Source organism: Varroa jacobsoni, unplaced genomic scaffold (assembly GCF_002532875.2).
Source record: "Varroa jacobsoni isolate VJ856 unplaced genomic scaffold, vjacob_1.0 scaffold_228, whole genome shotgun sequence".
Taxonomy (NCBI): domain Eukaryota; kingdom Metazoa; phylum Arthropoda; class Arachnida; order Mesostigmata; family Varroidae; genus Varroa; species Varroa jacobsoni.
In genome coordinates, this window is record NW_019213130.1 from 160,416 (window position 1) to 179,511 (window position 19,096).

General features: G+C 39.4%; 1 protein-coding gene across 4 annotated transcripts in view; it reads left to right on the plus strand.

Moving 5' to 3' along the window:
• Positions 1-11,557, plus strand: part of LOC111273819 (solute carrier family 35 member G2) — an 18,806-nt gene extending 7,249 nt beyond the window's left edge. For 3 of the 4 annotated variants that reach the window (XM_022855798.2, XM_022855797.2, XM_022855800.2), the window contains exons 2-7: positions 7,122-7,302; positions 7,653-7,823; positions 8,581-8,953; positions 9,125-9,210; positions 9,513-9,712; positions 9,985-11,557. In XM_022855798.2, coding sequence (XP_022711533.1) covers positions 7,122-7,302; positions 7,653-7,823; positions 8,581-8,953; positions 9,125-9,210; positions 9,513-9,712; positions 9,985-10,127 — 1,154 coding nt within the window. In that variant the 3' untranslated portion in view covers positions 10,128-11,557. Of the gene's footprint in view, positions 1-664; positions 2,548-7,121; positions 7,303-7,652; positions 7,824-8,580; positions 8,954-9,124; positions 9,211-9,512; positions 9,713-9,984 lie in introns of those variants that run through there. The other variant, XM_022855799.2, reaches the window with a different exon arrangement.
• The last annotated feature ends 7,539 nt before the right edge of the window (positions 11,558-19,096 follow it).

Sequence of the window (19,096 nt, forward strand, 5' to 3'; positions counted from 1 at the left end):
TATATATACTGTTACCTTTATAAAGTTTTTATCCGGGCAATTACATTGCTAATACAAATGCGAATTAAATATACTGCGTTACTGTCTATGCTTTATTATAAATAACGTAGTACGACGACCGAAGCATGCCGCATCGGCGTGCTTGGAAATGGATGATGTCTTGATGAGTTATTGGCCTCGTAATGCCCTTCCTCTAAAACAACCTACTTGTTGATTTATAATACACTTTTCACAAGGAAATTTCAAACTTGAGACACAAACGTACAGCGCCGTATTCGAATACTGCCATAGCGCCACGATGTTTGTACGTGTAACATTTGCATTGTGTGACCATATACTCGACAGCGTTCCCTCATAGAATCAATTTAAAAGTTTGTTTCCTTATATTCGAATTAGTCGTCACTCAGGCGTTGGCATATAAAGCATTAGCTATTTAGGACTCGAAACAGAATAGCGAATAATGCTGGAAACCTAATTGCTTTCTGCAACGCCTCGCTTAGCAGTTGTCCACCAGATGGCGTCTGGAGAGCTGCATGAACGCAAAATGCCAACAAAATGGCCAAAAAAAAACGTGTTATTTAATTGAATAACATGAACAGTAGTGCGCGACGCACCTTTCTTTGATGATAATTCGTTTTATCTACTATACATATTCAATATATACAGCGATCTTTTTTGGCGTAGTTAGCAAAGCTTTCGCATTGATTCATATAGCGACTTGTTATCTGAGTTGTCATCCATTTTTCGTTTTTTTTTTTTTTTTTTTTTTTACTAACCCTTTTTAGAACGGTAGTCTAGACGTATAGTCAACGTGGCGGAATATTTTAACGTCAATGATTTCCATTTAAATGATAAGGCACTCTAATAGTTTTTGGGGTAGATTTGCATGCGTTGATCTGTAAACCCATTCAAGACAATGTCCAGAACATGGGTGGCGAGGTCTTACAATTTTTTAAACAATTATTCCTTATTCGTTAGTTACTCGCCGTGATTTCTAGCGAAAAGTTAACTAGCAGCTTTAAGATGTTCTTTATAAGAACTCCATAGAATTCTTTAGGATGCTTCTCCAAGAATGATGTTGACATACTTTTCAATATGATAAAAAACCCAAGGTTAAAAATGCCACAAAGCCACCTTTCGGTCTAAGCGATGTCTGCAAGCAAATGATTTTTAGTAACGTAAAGAGATTATAATAAATTTGTTATTTGTGAGAAATCTCCAGACTAATAGTTCATACGCCCTTCTCGTCTCTGTCCCCAAAACAATTTATTGCTCACCAGCTGTTGTCGTCGCCGCTGTCATTGTTGTTGTGTCAGCGATATGGGACGCACTGTCTATAATCTGGCAACTATTAGGGACACACCGATAAATTGCTTATAGGAATCCCGAAGTCCTATTTGTGGTCCTTTTTTTCTTACCGCTGATAAGAAAGATATGAACAGTAATGTTGATTATAATGACGATGACTGCGGAGACGATGATGGTGAATCGGCTCGTTCGTCTCTGGCTTGCAAAAAAATTGTCGTTCGTACAGCCGAATAGTGTCAACGTTCCCGAGGCAAGGAAGGTTCATGTTTCGTCCTCATTCGCAAACGAGCTTCTTTGGTAGAGAGAACGCGCGAAATTTAAGGGTTCATCTTTTTCATCCGCGTACAGACATGGAATCATTCAAAAGAATTAAGCCGATCTTCTTAAAAGTAAAAAACGACCCAGATGCCTTTCTATAGGAGATGTAGCCATTGCTAGTTGTATTTTACCGTGTCTCCTTCTCGAGAAGCCAAAACAGGTTGAAAAAATACACTGCGTCCTTCTATTAATAGCAGCATGTGATCTGAGCAAGATTGCAGTAGGCAAAGACATACGCTGCCTACAGTGACAGGAAGCTGTAGGTGTGATAAGTTTTTTCTTCTGTGACGCTTGTACCGAAACGTCGATGAATATACCCAACACAGAAGTGCTTCATGCATTGAGCTATGCCTACAAGTCTGAGTAACGGGACGTTATAGAATTAACTCTTCAAGCTCTGTAAACTGTGCCTGAAGATTTTCATTATGAAATGAATGGAAGCCTTTTCTCTACCATCGATAGTGACGAATCTCACTAAGAAATTTTGCTCTACTATCAGACAGACCGGCCACCCTCAGGTGATATAGAGAAAGCTCATACGAATAGCTAAAATGACTCATGCTAAATTAATCCTTTTGCAATTCTGTCAAGGATGACTCAATTTCCAGCTTTCAAGTGAGCGATTTACTACGCTCACAGTCTAAAATAAAAAAAACATTGGCTAAAAATTCCCAGCACGAATATGCGTAAGGAGAGCGGCTGCTAAACTTCAAAGTGTGCTCAGAGCTTTGATGGCATAGTGCTGAGTTTGCGAGGCAGATTGGAGAGTGATCGCATCGTTAGACAAATCGCAGTCGAAAGTAACCTACGTACTATTGTTAATGTTGTAGGCTCCACAAACTCGGTCTATTTTGAGTGTCTGCGTAATATGTCACATGTCAATATCAGGTACGATGGTACTGTTGGGGCAGCAATCTGAAGGTAAGGAGTAATAAAAGTGAATCATGTTTACGCCTTAGATAGTAAGAAAAATGTTAGGTAATGGGCGGGAAGTAGCTCTGTGAGGCTAAGCTATCAAGATTACTTCCGTTTCTATTGTTATTCTCTATCGATTGTATCACGCAAGACAAAAACGTTTTGGTTTTTACGTGATGACATAACGTCACTTGGAAGCGCTTGGTGTCTTCTGTTAGTTCGACTCGATAAGAGTATGTAGTACGTGTAATCGACCGTAACTCGTACGTGTATATGGGTGGCTTATGGCCTCCCCCATATAATAGAAAATGAAATTGGCAGCTTGTCTGCTCAGGATCGAATGTGGGCTTCCGGATGACGCAAAACTCTCACGTCAACTGAACAGCTGTGGTGCATTGGAGGGAAGTATGAGCACAATATGAATGTAACATGTTTCAACGCATTGTAAAAATAAATATGATCGCCCTGGTGAACTTTGTAATAAATACACAACGTTATTAAATGATCTAATTATCATAGACTTATTTTGTGCAGTGCATGAAATAACAATTAATGGAACTAATAGATTAGAAAACTATGAAGTTATATGATTTTGTAACGAACGAGTAATTGGTATAGATCGCTTCTCACAACAACTTAATAGCATCTTAGCGCTTGCTTAAAAAAGTTGCTCAAGATTAGTTATATGTATATATTCTGCATGTGTTTGATTATATAACTTGTATAAGCTGTTATACATATTTATAGAATGTTCTTGTAGACAGTTGCCTGACAGTATTAAAATTTAGACTGACAATGTACCACGCCCTGAATGCCCGAACGGGTACCGGCATCACACGATCTCATAAAAGTCAATCAGTTTCTTTATGCGAACAATATCACATAGCCGATCGTAAGCGTAGCTTACGCTTACCTATAACTGAGAAGATACAAGTGCTTAACAGAAAGTGTGGTTGGCGAGTATAAGCTTTATGGGTAGCTATAAGATAAAGAAAACCGTTGCAGACTAGATTTATCGAAACGAATCATCACGAAAAAGCTTACTGGAACCATGAAGTAATCCTCAGCCCAGGCTACATGTTTGGTGGCTCATACATGAGCTGGATTAAATTTGGTCTTACCTTTTGATTATCAAAGGCTCAGAGTTCTAAGCCATTGCCGTAGCGTTCCTTTCAACACTTTTTTGTATGTAGCCTGTTTCACTCAAGTTTACTATTATCGATTCAACTCTATATAAGACTAAGGAACATTCCTCAGTGGATCACCTGATAAATAACTGAATCCAGCGTCCAAATAGAGCTTGTCAGCAAGCAACGATCTTTCAAAGACTTGGTTTACTAAGCTAACTAAGCTACTAAATGCATCCAAGCATGATCTGTATGCCCAACTACTGCCGGTTCAAACTCAAAAATCGTTTTCGATCAAAAATTTTGTCGAACTCGACCTGTCAACGATGTTAGAGCTAGAAACCTAGATGGAACGTTTTTGTGACGACATAATTATAATAATATTGGATATGTCATTTCGGCTCTTTATCGAAGTGATTGTTGCCCGTTACCAAATGACCCGAACTAGTTTAAGGCTAACAGCACGGATTTGGCCGAGCACTACTACTAAGCAAAGCGCGTTCACACATACACATGGTTAAGGCTTACCAAGCGTAAGCATACGTCAAAGCTAGAGGCATAGTTCATGGCACCTGTACGGCGCAGGTTACTCTGCATTAAATGAAGTATCTGCCTCCTCAATTATCTTGGTTAACTACTGTGAAACAACGATTATCACTAACATGCCTTCATTATCATACGTAAAACTATTTACATTTGATTGTTCATTGATCGGGCGTCCTAAACGTTACACATAACCAGCGTCTGTTGGTCCATGCTGATGGACGATTAGGCTGCATCAACAATACGAACAGCAGCGACAACACTAATCACAATAGTCGTGACTGTAGCGCCCCCATTTGTTCATCATAGCTTTATTAGCGATAAACTTAGCTAAGCCTATAGCGAGACATGGTATGTATGGCAACCTCTTCTGGTCTGGAAGTTCATCACCAATACGTCCTCATGGTTTACGCTTAACGTACAGCATATGCTATCACGGCTACCCTTCTCTCGAAAGCACTCCTTCACCGAAAAGTCCACCAGTCCGCGGGTCCATCGATATGCGTACTTCCAAAATAACAGCAAAACGTGCATGTAGTATCTCTACCTATCTATCTACACGTCTTGCTGTTTCTTCTTTTTATCTATTAGTACTTTGTTGTCTTGTCTCTGCGTGCGACTGTTTGTGTGCGTTAGCGATCATGCCTCTGAGTAGCGATGACAATTGCCACCTATGGCTTTTTTTTGTTTTCATCTATGTCTCGAGTAACCATCGCTGTTCATCCTGTACGCCGCGAAAAATCGCTGGATGCCTACGTCGTAATATGTACTCCGGGCTATCAGCGCAGTCAGGATAAGATCATAGGGGTCCGTGATAAGTGGAGCAAAAGACTCGGTAAAAAATAGACAGGGCTCCAGCCTACGGCAACTCGCCGCGTCCTTGTGACGCTCTATTTTTCTTTTCTCATCATCCACATCTATGTGTCCATATCGGATAAAGTACTATAGACTTAACACCAGCAGTATGCGAGAGCAGCAATGGCAGCAGCAATGTAACAGTAACCGGCGGTTAAAAACACTTGATGTACGTCCGTTCTATTCCCATTGATGACTCGCCCATGAGCTATTGAGTACTCTTGATCATGTCACAGCACTTGTCACAAAGGCACCGTTGTTGCGAGTTCCTCTAAATTTTCGCCCTTACACATCCATATGCGTAGTTATCTACTTATCCGAGAAGCAGCACGATAATCTCTTCACCATTAGCGGCCTATTGTCCGGTGGCCGCAAATAGCAGTGAGCTGACCCCACGGCCTTCTCCGTTGACCTCTTCCTGATATGACACGTCTATAGCCTATATTGATTCCTTATAAAAAAAGACAATAGCAGTGGTCTGTCATATCAGTTGTCCAGCAGGTCGTCTTCGGTAGCAACGATACGTCTTGTTCGGTACGCCAGCAGTGAGTTGGACTCTATCAGCGTCCTTAATCAGTGCCATAGTCGAAAGGCAGATGCAGCTCATCGTTATACATACGGGATTGCCGTAGGTTTCCGCCGTAGTAGAAGTGTGCCAGTCTTTTGTGCAGACCGCACCTGCACCGTAACGCGTGTTCGTCGGCGTCATTCCATGCGTGAACATCGTGTTTTAGCTTACGGATCAGTCTTAGACCGTCAGCAAAGTCAAACAATGGCTTGAATGATAGTCGTGAAAGATATACAGGCATATTTGAGTCGGTCATGCAGCCACGAGAGCGCTTGTAAAAGCTTCGCCGTTAGGAATGCGTTATATCTTCACTTAAACTCGAGTTGTACTCGCCAACTAATTAATTAGTAGGAAAAGCGTAACTTTAGGCTCAGCAAAGGTCCACATTTGAAATCGTATACTCTCCACATTTATGATTGTAATAACATATTGTGTTTTTCAATTTCATATGTTAAGGATTTACTTAGAATATGTTGCCAATTAGAGCAGTCTATGAAGTATGTTCTACCAGGATACGTTTACTTATCACTCAACTGGTCTCTGTAAAAGAAAAATACAATCAAAATCTCAAAGTTACGTCGTGTTGTCTGCCATTATCTATGGTAAATACTGAACGTTGGTCATCTAGTCAACTCATGTACGTTTGTGTCGATTCAAAAATCACGGTCAACCAAATTAATCTATGGGCACCCAACATTAGCACGATCTCGGTTCAGGTCTACGATCCAAATAACCCAAAGTGATACCATATTAGAATAGACGTCCTTCTAGACGTACCTTTGAGGCACTCTATTGGGTCAGACGAGACGGATTCAATATAACCAGGCTTAACGTAATAGATCGCTGCTACCAGATAATGCATGTCTTAACAGATAGAATCAATAATTGGAAATGCTTTTTTCTGAATCTAGCGGACGCCCTTCTAAATGTACTGTTTTGTTCTATTCAGTCGTTGTCGAACTAAACAAATATCTGCCAATGTATAGTTGGGAACAAGGGGTTTATTAGCTATGTTAATATCACAAATATCATAATACTATTTCCGTTCTTAATATTACATAAAATATCCGAAATGTACGTTTCCATTACAAGAATTCTAGGTGCTCTATGTTACCTATTGCGTTTTTCTGCTGAAGTAAATAATATCACGCTCGTGTGATCCGAGTTTTATTTGAGACCTTTTGGCCTTATCTTCGAACGCAACGATAATCACTTATCAGGGCTATCTAATTTAAATTAAAAATTTTACCACATCCACAATGTGTTGACCAGCGATTCTGGTCCGCACGGAACTCTAGGTTCATGGGCTTTATGTTACTGAATCAAGCAGAACGAGTGCGATCCTGTTAACCTCTTGTGCAGTGCAAAAGCTAAAAAAATAAATTTATTAGTGCGTGCCTAGCTCCTACAATTTTGGTGTTATAAAATAACGCGAAAAGCAGTGGTGTTAATATATTTTTTTTTAATTTTCGGTTTTTTTTTCACAGCAACGACCGGGTTGCCCTATGGTAAAAACAGCGGTACTTATACTGGAGCCGTAGGAAGCTATTCGGCAGGCCCTTCCCAAGATCAGCTGCTTTCGTTGTCTACTCGGAGTCGACAGTCCTGCTGCTCTGAACACGATCCGCCTCCGCGTTGGTTTACGCCCGAGATGCCACCCCTTATACAGTGAGTAATTTCTAGGAGGTGAAGGCGATAAGAATAACCCTACTAATGGGTAATATCTAGGTCGGCACTTATTCAAGAAGCGAAGTTGCAGATGGAAAAACATCGACAAGACTAGTTCAGTAGCTGGACTCCTAGCCTTCCCTAGGTGTAGTTAGGCTGATGGCTAAAATAAGGGTAAGCCTAGTCTTGCATTTAAAGAATACCGGACTTGATGGTTTGTTTGCGCCAGTAATTCTTTTATTGATCACTAAAGGAGTTTAACGTTTCTAAGATCTGTATGGGAAACGTTTGTATTAAGGTAAAGAAAAAGTCTGAACTGACTGTGCTGATTTTGCTTGTCTCCATTTCAGACATCTTCTGGGCACATTCCTAGCTCTTCTAGCTGGCCTATTCCTGACCGTTGGTGGCCTAATTATCTCCATGGTGAAAACCCTTAGCCCATTAGAGATCAGCGGTCTACGGAGTCTTGTTGCCTGTGTTTACCTCGTACCGCTTCTTCTCTACTTTCGGCCAAAACATGAGTGAGTGTGTACCACACTGACCAGCAGCGGCGGGATCTGACTGGAGGATTAAGTAACTTGTAAATATTTAATCAATAGTATCTAGTAAATCTTATGATGCATGATAATCCAACGGATCTCGTAGAAAATATACGATGAATGTACGTTCGAGAAGCTAGTCATATTGATGCTACTCTTAACATATTTGTTATTACATTGAATGCTTCGAGTTTTATGTCATCAGTTGGGCATCAGTACTTCAGATGGCCTCACGAGCATTGTGCTTACTCTGTACACCTAACACAGAGTTTATGTGGGTTTTTGTTCCTTGATATCAAACTAGGAACTACATCCTGTTACAACATCGCTATGAAATTCATTATTTCCGACGTTTTGTACGATCTATTAGCTACACGTATAATAGCAAAATAAAATAACTACTACACTCTTGTGGTTCTTTTTAATAATCTACTGAGTTTGTGATATATCAGATAAAGAAGCAACGACCGTGCTTGTCGGAATACCTATTTATCTCTCTTCTAGTGTACTCCAAAAGCCATTACAAAAGTCGGTTTGTATGCTACCACGGTCGTTGTTTTTTCAATAACCTCTTCCATGGGCGCGCATTTTTGCTAAGTCCATGATAACAATTGGACAGACTATTTTCTACCCATATGAATTTAGTTTTCCTACATCAAGTTGACGATAATATTGTCTACATTAATGATTAATAAGATCTATTTGCTGACACTGCCATATTGTTTCTTGTCTCCCACAGCTTCGGACGCAGTCAATTTGTGGAATTGCTCGGAGTATCACTAGTTTTCTGCGTAAAGTTCGCTACGTTCAGCATAGGCTCAACGATCCTGCCGCTGTCTGAATTTTCACTTTTGTGCAACACTGTGCCTGTATTTACGGCCTTTCTCGGTTGTGTCCTGTTAGCTGAACATTGCGGGCTGCGCGAATGGTTAAGCTGTTTTGTGGTAATGTTAGGAGTTGCCACCAGCTTCGTTCCAAATCTGGTCAGCGGTTCCCAGATGTTAGCTGCGAAAACTTTCAAACAAACAGAGTTAACTGGGGGCTACGTGATCACTGTGACTTCTGCGCTAAGCAGTGCTATAGCTTTATGTTGGTTGCGGCGACTAAAAGAGGTAATCATAGAAAAAAAAACAATTCAATATCGTCCTTTAAAAGTTATTGCTCGTATGAATCTCTTTTATAGACAGTACGCTTGGTTAGTTCTTCATATTGAGAACGTATTGATGAATATAGCAGGCGACCGAATTAACCTATAATCAAACGAAAACTATTTTAATTTACAGGTACACTCACTTCTAATTGCTTTCTATGCATGTATCATCACGGGAATTATATGCATGGTTACCTCCATGCTGACGGGACAGTACAGGTAAGCTTCACTTTTCAACACATCTTTATTACGTTACGAGTAACGCGTGCGGCGGAATTCCCGCTAATTAAATAAAGCTGCTTTATAAGATTATGATATGAATCATTCAAAGGCCTAGTCATTCAACTATCCTAGTAATCTGTGAATTTACTCAGAATTTTTTCTTGATTAGCACACCTAAACGCTACGTATGAGCTCTGTCAACCATGTTTGTTGAAAACATGCAATTGATTCATCAAATACATTATGGCGCCGAGATTTATGTCATTTAGCCATTATTATATTTTTGTTTTTCGTAACAGACCACCGACAGACCCACGTGACGTAGGCCTCATATGCTTAGCGGCTCTCTGCATGCTATCGCAGGCCCTGTTGCCGGCGATCGCCTGTTCACTCACCCAGGCATCACGCGTGGCTGTCGCTATGACCTTTTCTGTCGTATTCTCATTTCTTCTTCAAACGACTGTGCAGGGTGTCCAACCCACACTGTTTGCTTTCGGAGGTAATTAAACTATGGCAATACGAAAATTTGATCGTACATGGTGTTTGGTCAGTTTCGATGCATGCTTGATTAATTTAGCATACGAAAAGTAAGCTCAGGCTTAATTGCAGCGTGTTCATGGGCAGACTTTAGCTGAATAAAGCCATATGTTGCTCCACCAACGACATATTCTGCAGGACAGATTCAATTGAATGAAAAAATAAAAAAGCTATTCAGGGGCAGAAGTTATAAGAGGTGCGCGTTGCGTATTGACGAATTATCTTCGTTTTCAGGCGGTTTTTTAATCATCGTGGCGATGATGATCGGGAACACTCCATATGGAAACAGCGAAGAGGCAGAACTGGTTAAGGCAGAGGCGATAGCAGGTAGCCAGCGATACGGAAGTATGAGCGAAGCGCTGGATAGAGTCCGGTAAATCGAATTTGAAATACGGAGAAAACAAAAAACTCAGTGTTGAGTCGCAAGGGCCGTTAGTAATATGTATTGAAAAAAAAAAGCATTTTTACCGATTTTTTTTTCATATAAAATGATTACATCCTTCTTTTAGGTGTTTGAAGATATGCGTATATGTATGCGTGTCTGAAAACCAAGAACTATTCAAACAAAATATTTAATAAGGAACAAGCGATTAAGATCGTATAAATGTTTCGTGAGTGTGTGTACCACTGTAGCATATATATATATATATATATATATATATATATATATATATATATATATATGCTACAGTGGTTTGTCCGGAAAGAGCCTCAAAAATGACTGTCTACTTGGGTCTGCCGTCATTCCCAAGGGAAGAGTGACGCTTTCTGGATTAAGCAAGTTGTCCCGCTTTGGAAATAATGTATTGTGAATGACGACGGCAGGGACTATGGAGCAGGACTATTGTGACCTAATGAATAATTAGGGCTACAGCGTGTGTGTAAAAACGCGCGAATCTTGCTTTAATCTTTGCTGTACTTGATCACTGCTCATTTTGACTGAATAAGAGCGACTTAATATAACTGCGGGTATTTAACGGGGGGGGGGGGGGTAGCAATAGAAATTAATTATAGAAATAAAATATAACAAGCCGCCATTCCTAACAACATAATAGTAATTAATCCATATATATATATATTTGTATCTATGTTTATGTACCCGTGTGAAGCATACATGTATATTAAAAAAAAAAACGATTTCTGGCGATAAAATTAAGTGACAATATTCGTTGGTAGGGATAAATCAGGCATTATATTTTATTGTTATCCAAGCAGGAGAAAATATAGGTGCATACATTTCAATGAGCACGTATATATCTAGTTGGTCCGTCGGTTTCTGCCAGAAAACCACAGCCTTTGGTTGCAGTTGAATAACAAAAAAACAGGTTCCTCCCAGGTCGTGAGACTTCTGCTAGTGGACGGAAGACAAAACACCGGATTGACAACTAGTTGTATAATTGTATCAGCATATGGACAAGTAAAAACACTGCAACCAACCAACTCGCAATTTTTGATTCGAGATAGACCATTTTACTTGATTATAAATTTGCCAGTTGAACAACTGTGCACCCTACCCATACATGTTAATTCGTGCGCTCATCAATATTAGTACTGTTCCATTATAGCAAATGGATTTAGGTCGTCTATTGATACACTGCTGGCAATCAGTTTTCTTTTCCGTATATTTATGTATAGACATACATATATATATATATATACAGTAGTATTATACAAGCCCGCTCAACTTACCTGTGTAAGTCGATTTCGTAAATAAGTTAGCCATTTTGTTCGTCTGCTTGTTTGTTTGTTAGTAGAACTGTATGGACAGATGAATATTGAATAAATGTATATATGACGAAAAAGGTAATACACACTTGTTATTAATAGTCCCATAAGTAACCGTAAATATAGTAATTACAAAATTACGGTCACATCTATTAGGCGTTTTATCCTGAAATAAAGCCTCTCCTCGATTGGCATTCGTACGCGTATTAATTTGCATGTGCCATTACTTCGAAATGCGTCGTAGGGGCAAAACTGTTTTCTTATTTGTATCTAAATGTATTCTTTAAACAAGCACCTGCCTACAACGCGTTCCAGCGGTATTTTGATACGATTCAAAAGCAATATGAAACAGATCAGGAGCGAAATGCGAAATTGTTTGCAACTATTTCTTATTCCGCTCATCTTTCGGTGTTCAAGAGGTGCTCAAGCAAGTTTCAAATGGCATTGAGTTCTATTAAGTTAAGCGTCACGTGGACTGTCTTATCAAGTTCTGTCAAAACAACAGTCAAACGGTTGAATTTTTCGTTAGCATAATTTCGAATATATTACAGCACGTAAACAAATCGGAAATATTCCTAGGTCCCTACAGCGGTAGCATTTGTGGTTCTTTTTGGTGTCACGATATTGCCCTGAATCATTTTTACGATTCAGGTGGTGCTTCGTTTTCATTGAACTATAGTATAACGTAAAGCTCGTTTCTAAGCGTCGTTTGTTCCTCTAAATATTGCGGCGATTCTCTATATATGTAGAATCAGCACAATGATTACGATTTACCGGCGTCCAATGGGTTTCCCGAATTATTCATGTCAGTCTATGGCCATTGTCCCATGTGTCTCGACCGGGTCTTAACTCTGAACGTTACGTTAGAACCCAGTGCTGTTTACTGCCGGAAATTATACTACGTAGAAATAACTACGCAAAAGCACAACATATCTAGACTCGTACGTACTGTAACGTAACGAAAAGATCCTCTAATGATAGCGTGAGACTTCACGAGCGAAATCAGGCACGGGAGAAATACTCTCGCTTACGCTTCATAGAACAATAACCTCAATATAAAAAAAAACGTCAATGAAAACGTATGATCTCGTAACATGTATAGAATAAAATAGTTTATTGACAGTATACTAATAATTATCATAATAATGATTACGTCATAATAATAGTTCATTTTATTACTATGATCATCATAATCGTAGTGGTATTGGTAATATATGTGTGAGGATTTTGATAAACAACATCAACAATTCGTTGCTTTTCGCTAGCTTCTCATATTTAATTCGTTATGGTTATTTTGGCGTTGGCGTCAAATCGATTTATGTTTCGGACATCTGACAACTGGGCGCCCCGCTCTACGCTTCGACAAGCCTGATTGTAGCTACTGTCAATAAAAAAATGCACCATTTTTGTCATTGTCAGCGCTTTTAACTAATTAGACGACGATATTGCTTGTTTCTGTCCCGGAAATGGTTGGACCCCGTGGCAATTTTCGAGCTCTACCAATTTCAGATGTCGTTTTTTTTTCAAAGACTGACTCTTTTCGTTGGTTGCATAGTGCTTCCGTCTCGTGTAGAGCATGGACCGGCATATTATTCTAGTAGTACTTGTTTTCATAGTGATCCGATTGATGTTATGAGTTTGATCCACTGTGATGCTCTGTAGATATATATGTTCGTGGCCATTGCCGTACGTATAGCACGTTTGGTCTATTAACGATTCAAATTGGCTGAGCGTAAACGGTGTTAAACAACGTTTAATTAACGTGCAGCACGCCGTTCCGTTGACATTTAGAATAGAGCTTTGCCCTAGATTCTAAAATTGCACCAAAACTAGGTACCATGCAGAAAGGCGCATATTTGAACAAGCTTACATTTGGGCTATGGCACGATCAGAGTTTTGCAAATGAGGAAACGCCGCTTAGATGACATTCAGAGAAAAGTTACGATGTTCTCTAACAGTAAAGATCATTAACGATGAAACATCGCTATGAGGGTCGAGCTCATAAAGAAGGTCGCACGTTATATACGTATATACACACAATTAAATCGCACAGTGCTTCGCGTGCTGTGTTCAACATGAACATTTCTATAGGTATGTTATATGCACGTATTGTACGTGATATGTACACACACTATAATGTACATGTGCTACGGGTGAGGTTCCAACAGAGGTGGCAGCTCGATTCTGTTGCAACCCTTCCATTGCCATTTAGATTTGCTATGCACATTAATTAAACACTGGCCTTGAGATTTCCCCAACGAGCCTTGTTCTATATATCATGAACAGTTATAATTATTACTGCTACCGCGTATTACGTGTAATTAGTTTTTAATGTTATTCACGTTCATATCATAGTAGCTCTATTTCACCTGTTATTACTGTTACTAGTATATATTATATTGTAACGATTAAGCTGTTCTTTAATCATACTACCTTACCCCTGCTAAAATTCGACCGCAGACCAAGATCAGACCCCTCTTCTTGTATTTTGCATTGTTCGACGCGAGGCAATGTCTTCACAAACATACTCATCTTGAATCTAGCGTTTACTAATTGGGGTCAGTTAGTGATTAGGGACTTTTTTTCTATTGCAATCTGATAACTAGTTTCATTGTGTTCATGATCTAATTCGCGCCCCCGTCTGCGTTCACCACGTGACCCGTATATACGTATGGCTGTTTTCATGCCTGTTTGAAAATGTTGAAGTTAGCAATTTTTCTCAGTTCTCTCAGCCAGCATATGGGGTCCCGTATGCAGAATATCGACTACAAAGTAACCCGTGATTGTATTGTGTTCGCCCCCAGGAGTTTGCTACTATATACACGTGTTACTATACGACTTGGGCCGTGCGTGATCTTACCGCTGTGACGTGTTATCCGATATTGCAATTACGGTGTGCGTCTGTGATTATTCTATATATAGACACATAATAAGTGTGCCTGAAGCGAGAGGCATTTCTGCATAGCTGTGATATCGTGATCGGTATTATCATTCGCTGAGGTGCTGTTTGTCGTTTACCGTATTTCTTGCGGTTATCCAGTCTATTCTACACTTCACCTCGTCTTTCATTGATTGTTTTCACCAACTCGCATTAGATAGCACTTGTCCTGCATCGAGTAATTGTACCATTGTATCGTCAGCCATTGTTGTTTCAGACCCTAAAATTGTTCACCCTAACCAATGTGTGTCACTTTTGATATTGTTACATTATGGGTCTGTTTGATTGCTCGATTGGTACATATACACTTAGTGTAGTGCACGATATACGTAACACCTATCCTATCGCTAAAATCGTACTCTTACTTGACAGATATTTATATCTCAGTAATGGAAATCGTTGATATGAAAGCTACTTGACGACAGCTCCGGAATATATTTGACTTTCGGTTAGAATAGTACCTATTCTGTGGGCGTCTGTTTCGTTACTCGCTCGAGATAACAGTAGCGAAAAAGCATATTGTGTTTATCTTTGCAAATATAGCATGCAAACGATACCAATCATGCCAACAATCAACTGGACCATGAAGAAACCGTGTTTACGATTTGCTTTACTGCGTGATGCGCACACCTAGAAGCCAACTAAAATCAGGTTGATAATAAAAGGATCAAAAACAGCTTTGAAATTCTTTAAGTAGGTGTGTTTAATTTTGCCACCACCATTTTTGATCTGTTCTAATAATTAACTTAGAGAAGAACCCGTCAACACAATCGGTTCTATCGAAAAATTTATTATGTTCCTTCGCAGGGAATCTATATAGTGATAACAGGAATAGTATACCTTTGGCAATAAAGGAAAATAGAAGACGAACAAAAGTGAGGCGCGCCTTTTGGATCGGCGCTCCTCACCCCGATGTGGGGTGGCGGGGTCGGCGACTCGTTTATCCGTTCGTTGTCCTTCGGTTTTTGGCACAATTTGTGTTAATGGCCGTTCGACAGTGACGGCATGTTTTTCGAAAATCGTGTGTTAAACGACAAAAGGCAAACACCGTCAAAAGATCACTTCTTCCTCTGTTCGACTCCAGCTGCGGTCGTCATTTTGATGGGGGTTGGCAATTAGTCAGGAGAAAAGATGGAGTGTCTTTGAACGGTTATCATCAGGCACCTTCACCGGATGAAATTTGAGCAAAATCTGGGAAAAGTCAAATGCAGATGCTCGATTTGTCCGGAGACCATTTTCGTAAGGTGCCCCTGGGTTAACCGTTGGGAAACGCCGACTGGAACACTGAACCCGCCAACTTCAAGCTTGGAAAATCAATGTTAAGCAACAACCTCTTCAGCTATATGGATCTTGCAATTTAAGGTACTAGTGTCCTAGGTGGGCCTGAATTTTCATCTATTTGACACGTTTGCCTGTGGAACGTGCATTCGACCTAAAATTCCGTCCTTCTCTAGACGCAGTTACCATCGTCGATCTCAGGCCGTAAACAAATGCTTTCGAGTGATGTATGAACCAACAGCAAAGGTCTTTCGAAGAAAAGTAATTGAAAAAACGTTACGAACTTATGCTTCAAGGGTTCGAGTGTATGTAGGTTAAGTGTTAAGTTCGAGTGTAAGATAAAATGGTTTAAAGACTCTTAATTAAAGTACTTTACTAGCTAAAACTATATAGGTGTGGTAAATTTAAAAAAGAATTATCATCACTTACACAAACGGAGATATCAATGTTCGAAATCGAAAGCTGACAATAATAGATTACTTAACGAAAATAATATTCTTTAGCAAAAATCAAAGCTGACTGTTTCTTGATTGCAATTGTTCTCTATACGTGTATATAGTTTAACTTCATTAGAGAATTAGTTTCCGTCGAACAAATTGACAATTTGTATATTTTTTTTCTATAAAAAATGGCAACAGTAAAAAGTACTAGCAACGAACAAAATTTGTCCTTAAAAAATATGTTAACAAGTTACCCGAAGCTGGCTCTAAGAAAAGGAAAAAATAGCAGACCTTTACGCATTAAATCCTTCTTGACCATCTCTATCATAATGTTTATCATGCGCCAGTCAGCTTAAAGTCTAGAAATTCAAAAAAAAAAAAGAAAATGTCCGTACGCTACAGTAAATTCGTTATGTCGATTAAAGGTCAGCAACCAGGATAAAGCATTTTACCTATAAACATGCACACTGTTATATCACGATGTTGTGTGATGCGTCAGGAGAATCCTGCCGCTCATTCTTGTGCTAACTATACGATCATAGTTGTACTTCTATTACTATTCATATCATTACTAGGGTATTAGAATATTTGATGATAATAAGTAGTATTCAGGCGTGCCACCACCGTGCCGACGGCTCGGTCGTTCAGCCATCGCTCTTTTTGTACAAAGTTCAGGCGTCAATAGTCTCTGTATTCTTCCGGTTTGTGTGTCATTATCTGTCCCTGTGTGTCTGTCTCTGTGTATCTATATAGTCCCGCTTCTTATCGCCGTCAATATCGAGCTCACACTCTTTGTTTACTCTGTAGATGTTTGTGTATCCGTTTCCTTGCTCGTCGTTCCCGTGCCGTCGTGTTGTACGTAGCTGCTATAACCATGCGTCTGCTGATGTGGGTTATCTTATAGATGGTGTAAACACTGAGAGCATCAGACGAGGCCTTCACTGCACGGACCAACTTCACTTATTGTTCACGACAGCATCGAACGGTAGTGAACAGAACATAGTTTTGAATTTTTCAAGGACTAAATGCTTGCCGCACATGATTATTTACAAGAAAAAAAAACATTATGAATAGTCAAAGGCGAAACATTGCTTCGAACCGTGACTATTACCAGCTGGTTAGAATGCACGAGCGACAAGAAACATGCATAATTTGTTTGCACTGTATTTTTTTAAGTTGAGAGGCTATAGAATAATTAAGAAAAATTTAACTTAAGGACCAGCCACTAGCAATTTGCAGTACGGGCTCGAGGACAAATGAGAAACGTTTACTATCATTTTAGATGTTTCATTTTTGAGTGCAGAAATGTGCTGTGGAAATTGGGTACTGTGTGTAGTTAGTGAGAAAGGTGAAGGGATTTACTGATTTAAGCTTCTACAAAGTATATCTGCAAACATAATGACGGTGTGACTGAGTTGGTATCGATTAGTGGTTATTTTCGCGATGAAAACATGCCATAGGGGAATCATTAACATGTTCATAGCGGCCCTTAGCGGCACGATTATGGCCATCATTGTCTGAACATCATACCCTAAGATTCAGCTCATTTTTTTACTTCAAAGCTCAATTTGGTATAGTCATTATTATTAACACCAGCATGTAGCAACGAATTAATCATCAGGTCTTCTATAACATGCACGGAATAGGGGTCCTGCTTTTATGTCTATCTATGTGTGCCAGTCAGAAGCTAGATTCTGTGCCAATCCATAATAGCTGGCCCGCTTCCGTTTATGACCCGTGTCGCACACGAAGTCAGTCGGTATGTATGACTGAACAAATTATTGCGAAGAAGATCCATCATATACATGGACTGTCATCCGTACATAATTTCAACCTGTTCTCCAAGGTGTTTAATACTCCGTAATATTCGTGGTTCATGCGCTCGAGCGTCGGTGACACTTTCGCAAGAACATCAGCTGGTTTCATGAAGTTGATCACGTTCCATATCAGTGTACGTATACTATATTGGGTGTACGTTTCCTCATTCCTTTCCTTCCCATGACGACATCCATCTTCTGTCAGATGAAGGATAATTTACGCTGCTGCATTTTCGCGCTTCGTTTGATCATTATCACTGGCCTTATCATATACCTTATTGGCCTGTACATTACCGTATCTATTTCTGTACGAATTCCATGTTATATAACGATACAATCGGCTGTGCACTGTTGACTGTGTTTATATGCGAATGTAAGCACATGTCAGTATAATCAAATATACGTACTCATATATATATATATGACACGTCGACACAACAGCTTTGTCCTATATTATATAAAACAATTATTTAAAAAAGCAACACCATACAACAAACACATAGCAACAAGGGACGACCTTGAGGTCCTATTGTGAGCTTACGGATAGCAAAAACGTAGAATAGAGCACAAGATCGAAACTCGTATATGTATGCAGTTGTTACAGGGTGTTGTTTTCAAATAATTGCTTTATATAATACAAGATAGAACTGTATAGTGTCGATTCGTTCCGAATGATGCCTGTGAATAGCTACAAAAACAATACTCACCCTATATATATATATATATATATATATATATATATATATATATACATATATTATGTGTGCTACTCAGTATTGCAGTGATTTATATTAAAAATCAAGTCAAGAGTAATTTCTCTCCTACGAGCGGCCAGCTTTATGACTACTAAATATATCGATGGCCTTCGCAAAATGAACTTTCTGCTGTGTTTCGTTACTCTATGGTTAACGCAATTCCTCCAATATTGCGATTATTTGTCATTCTTCGAGATATGCATTTCAGCATTATGTGTGTGCATGTAAGTATATAAGTTAAGTTATAAGTTACTTATGCGTGTACAACGAAGCATTGTGTTGGCTAAATTGTCGACGTGGACAATTGGCAGCCAGCTGTTGCCTTTGGCTGCGTTGTATGTTTATGAATGGCTATATTGCTTGCTCTCATACACAAAGATAACAGTGACAATA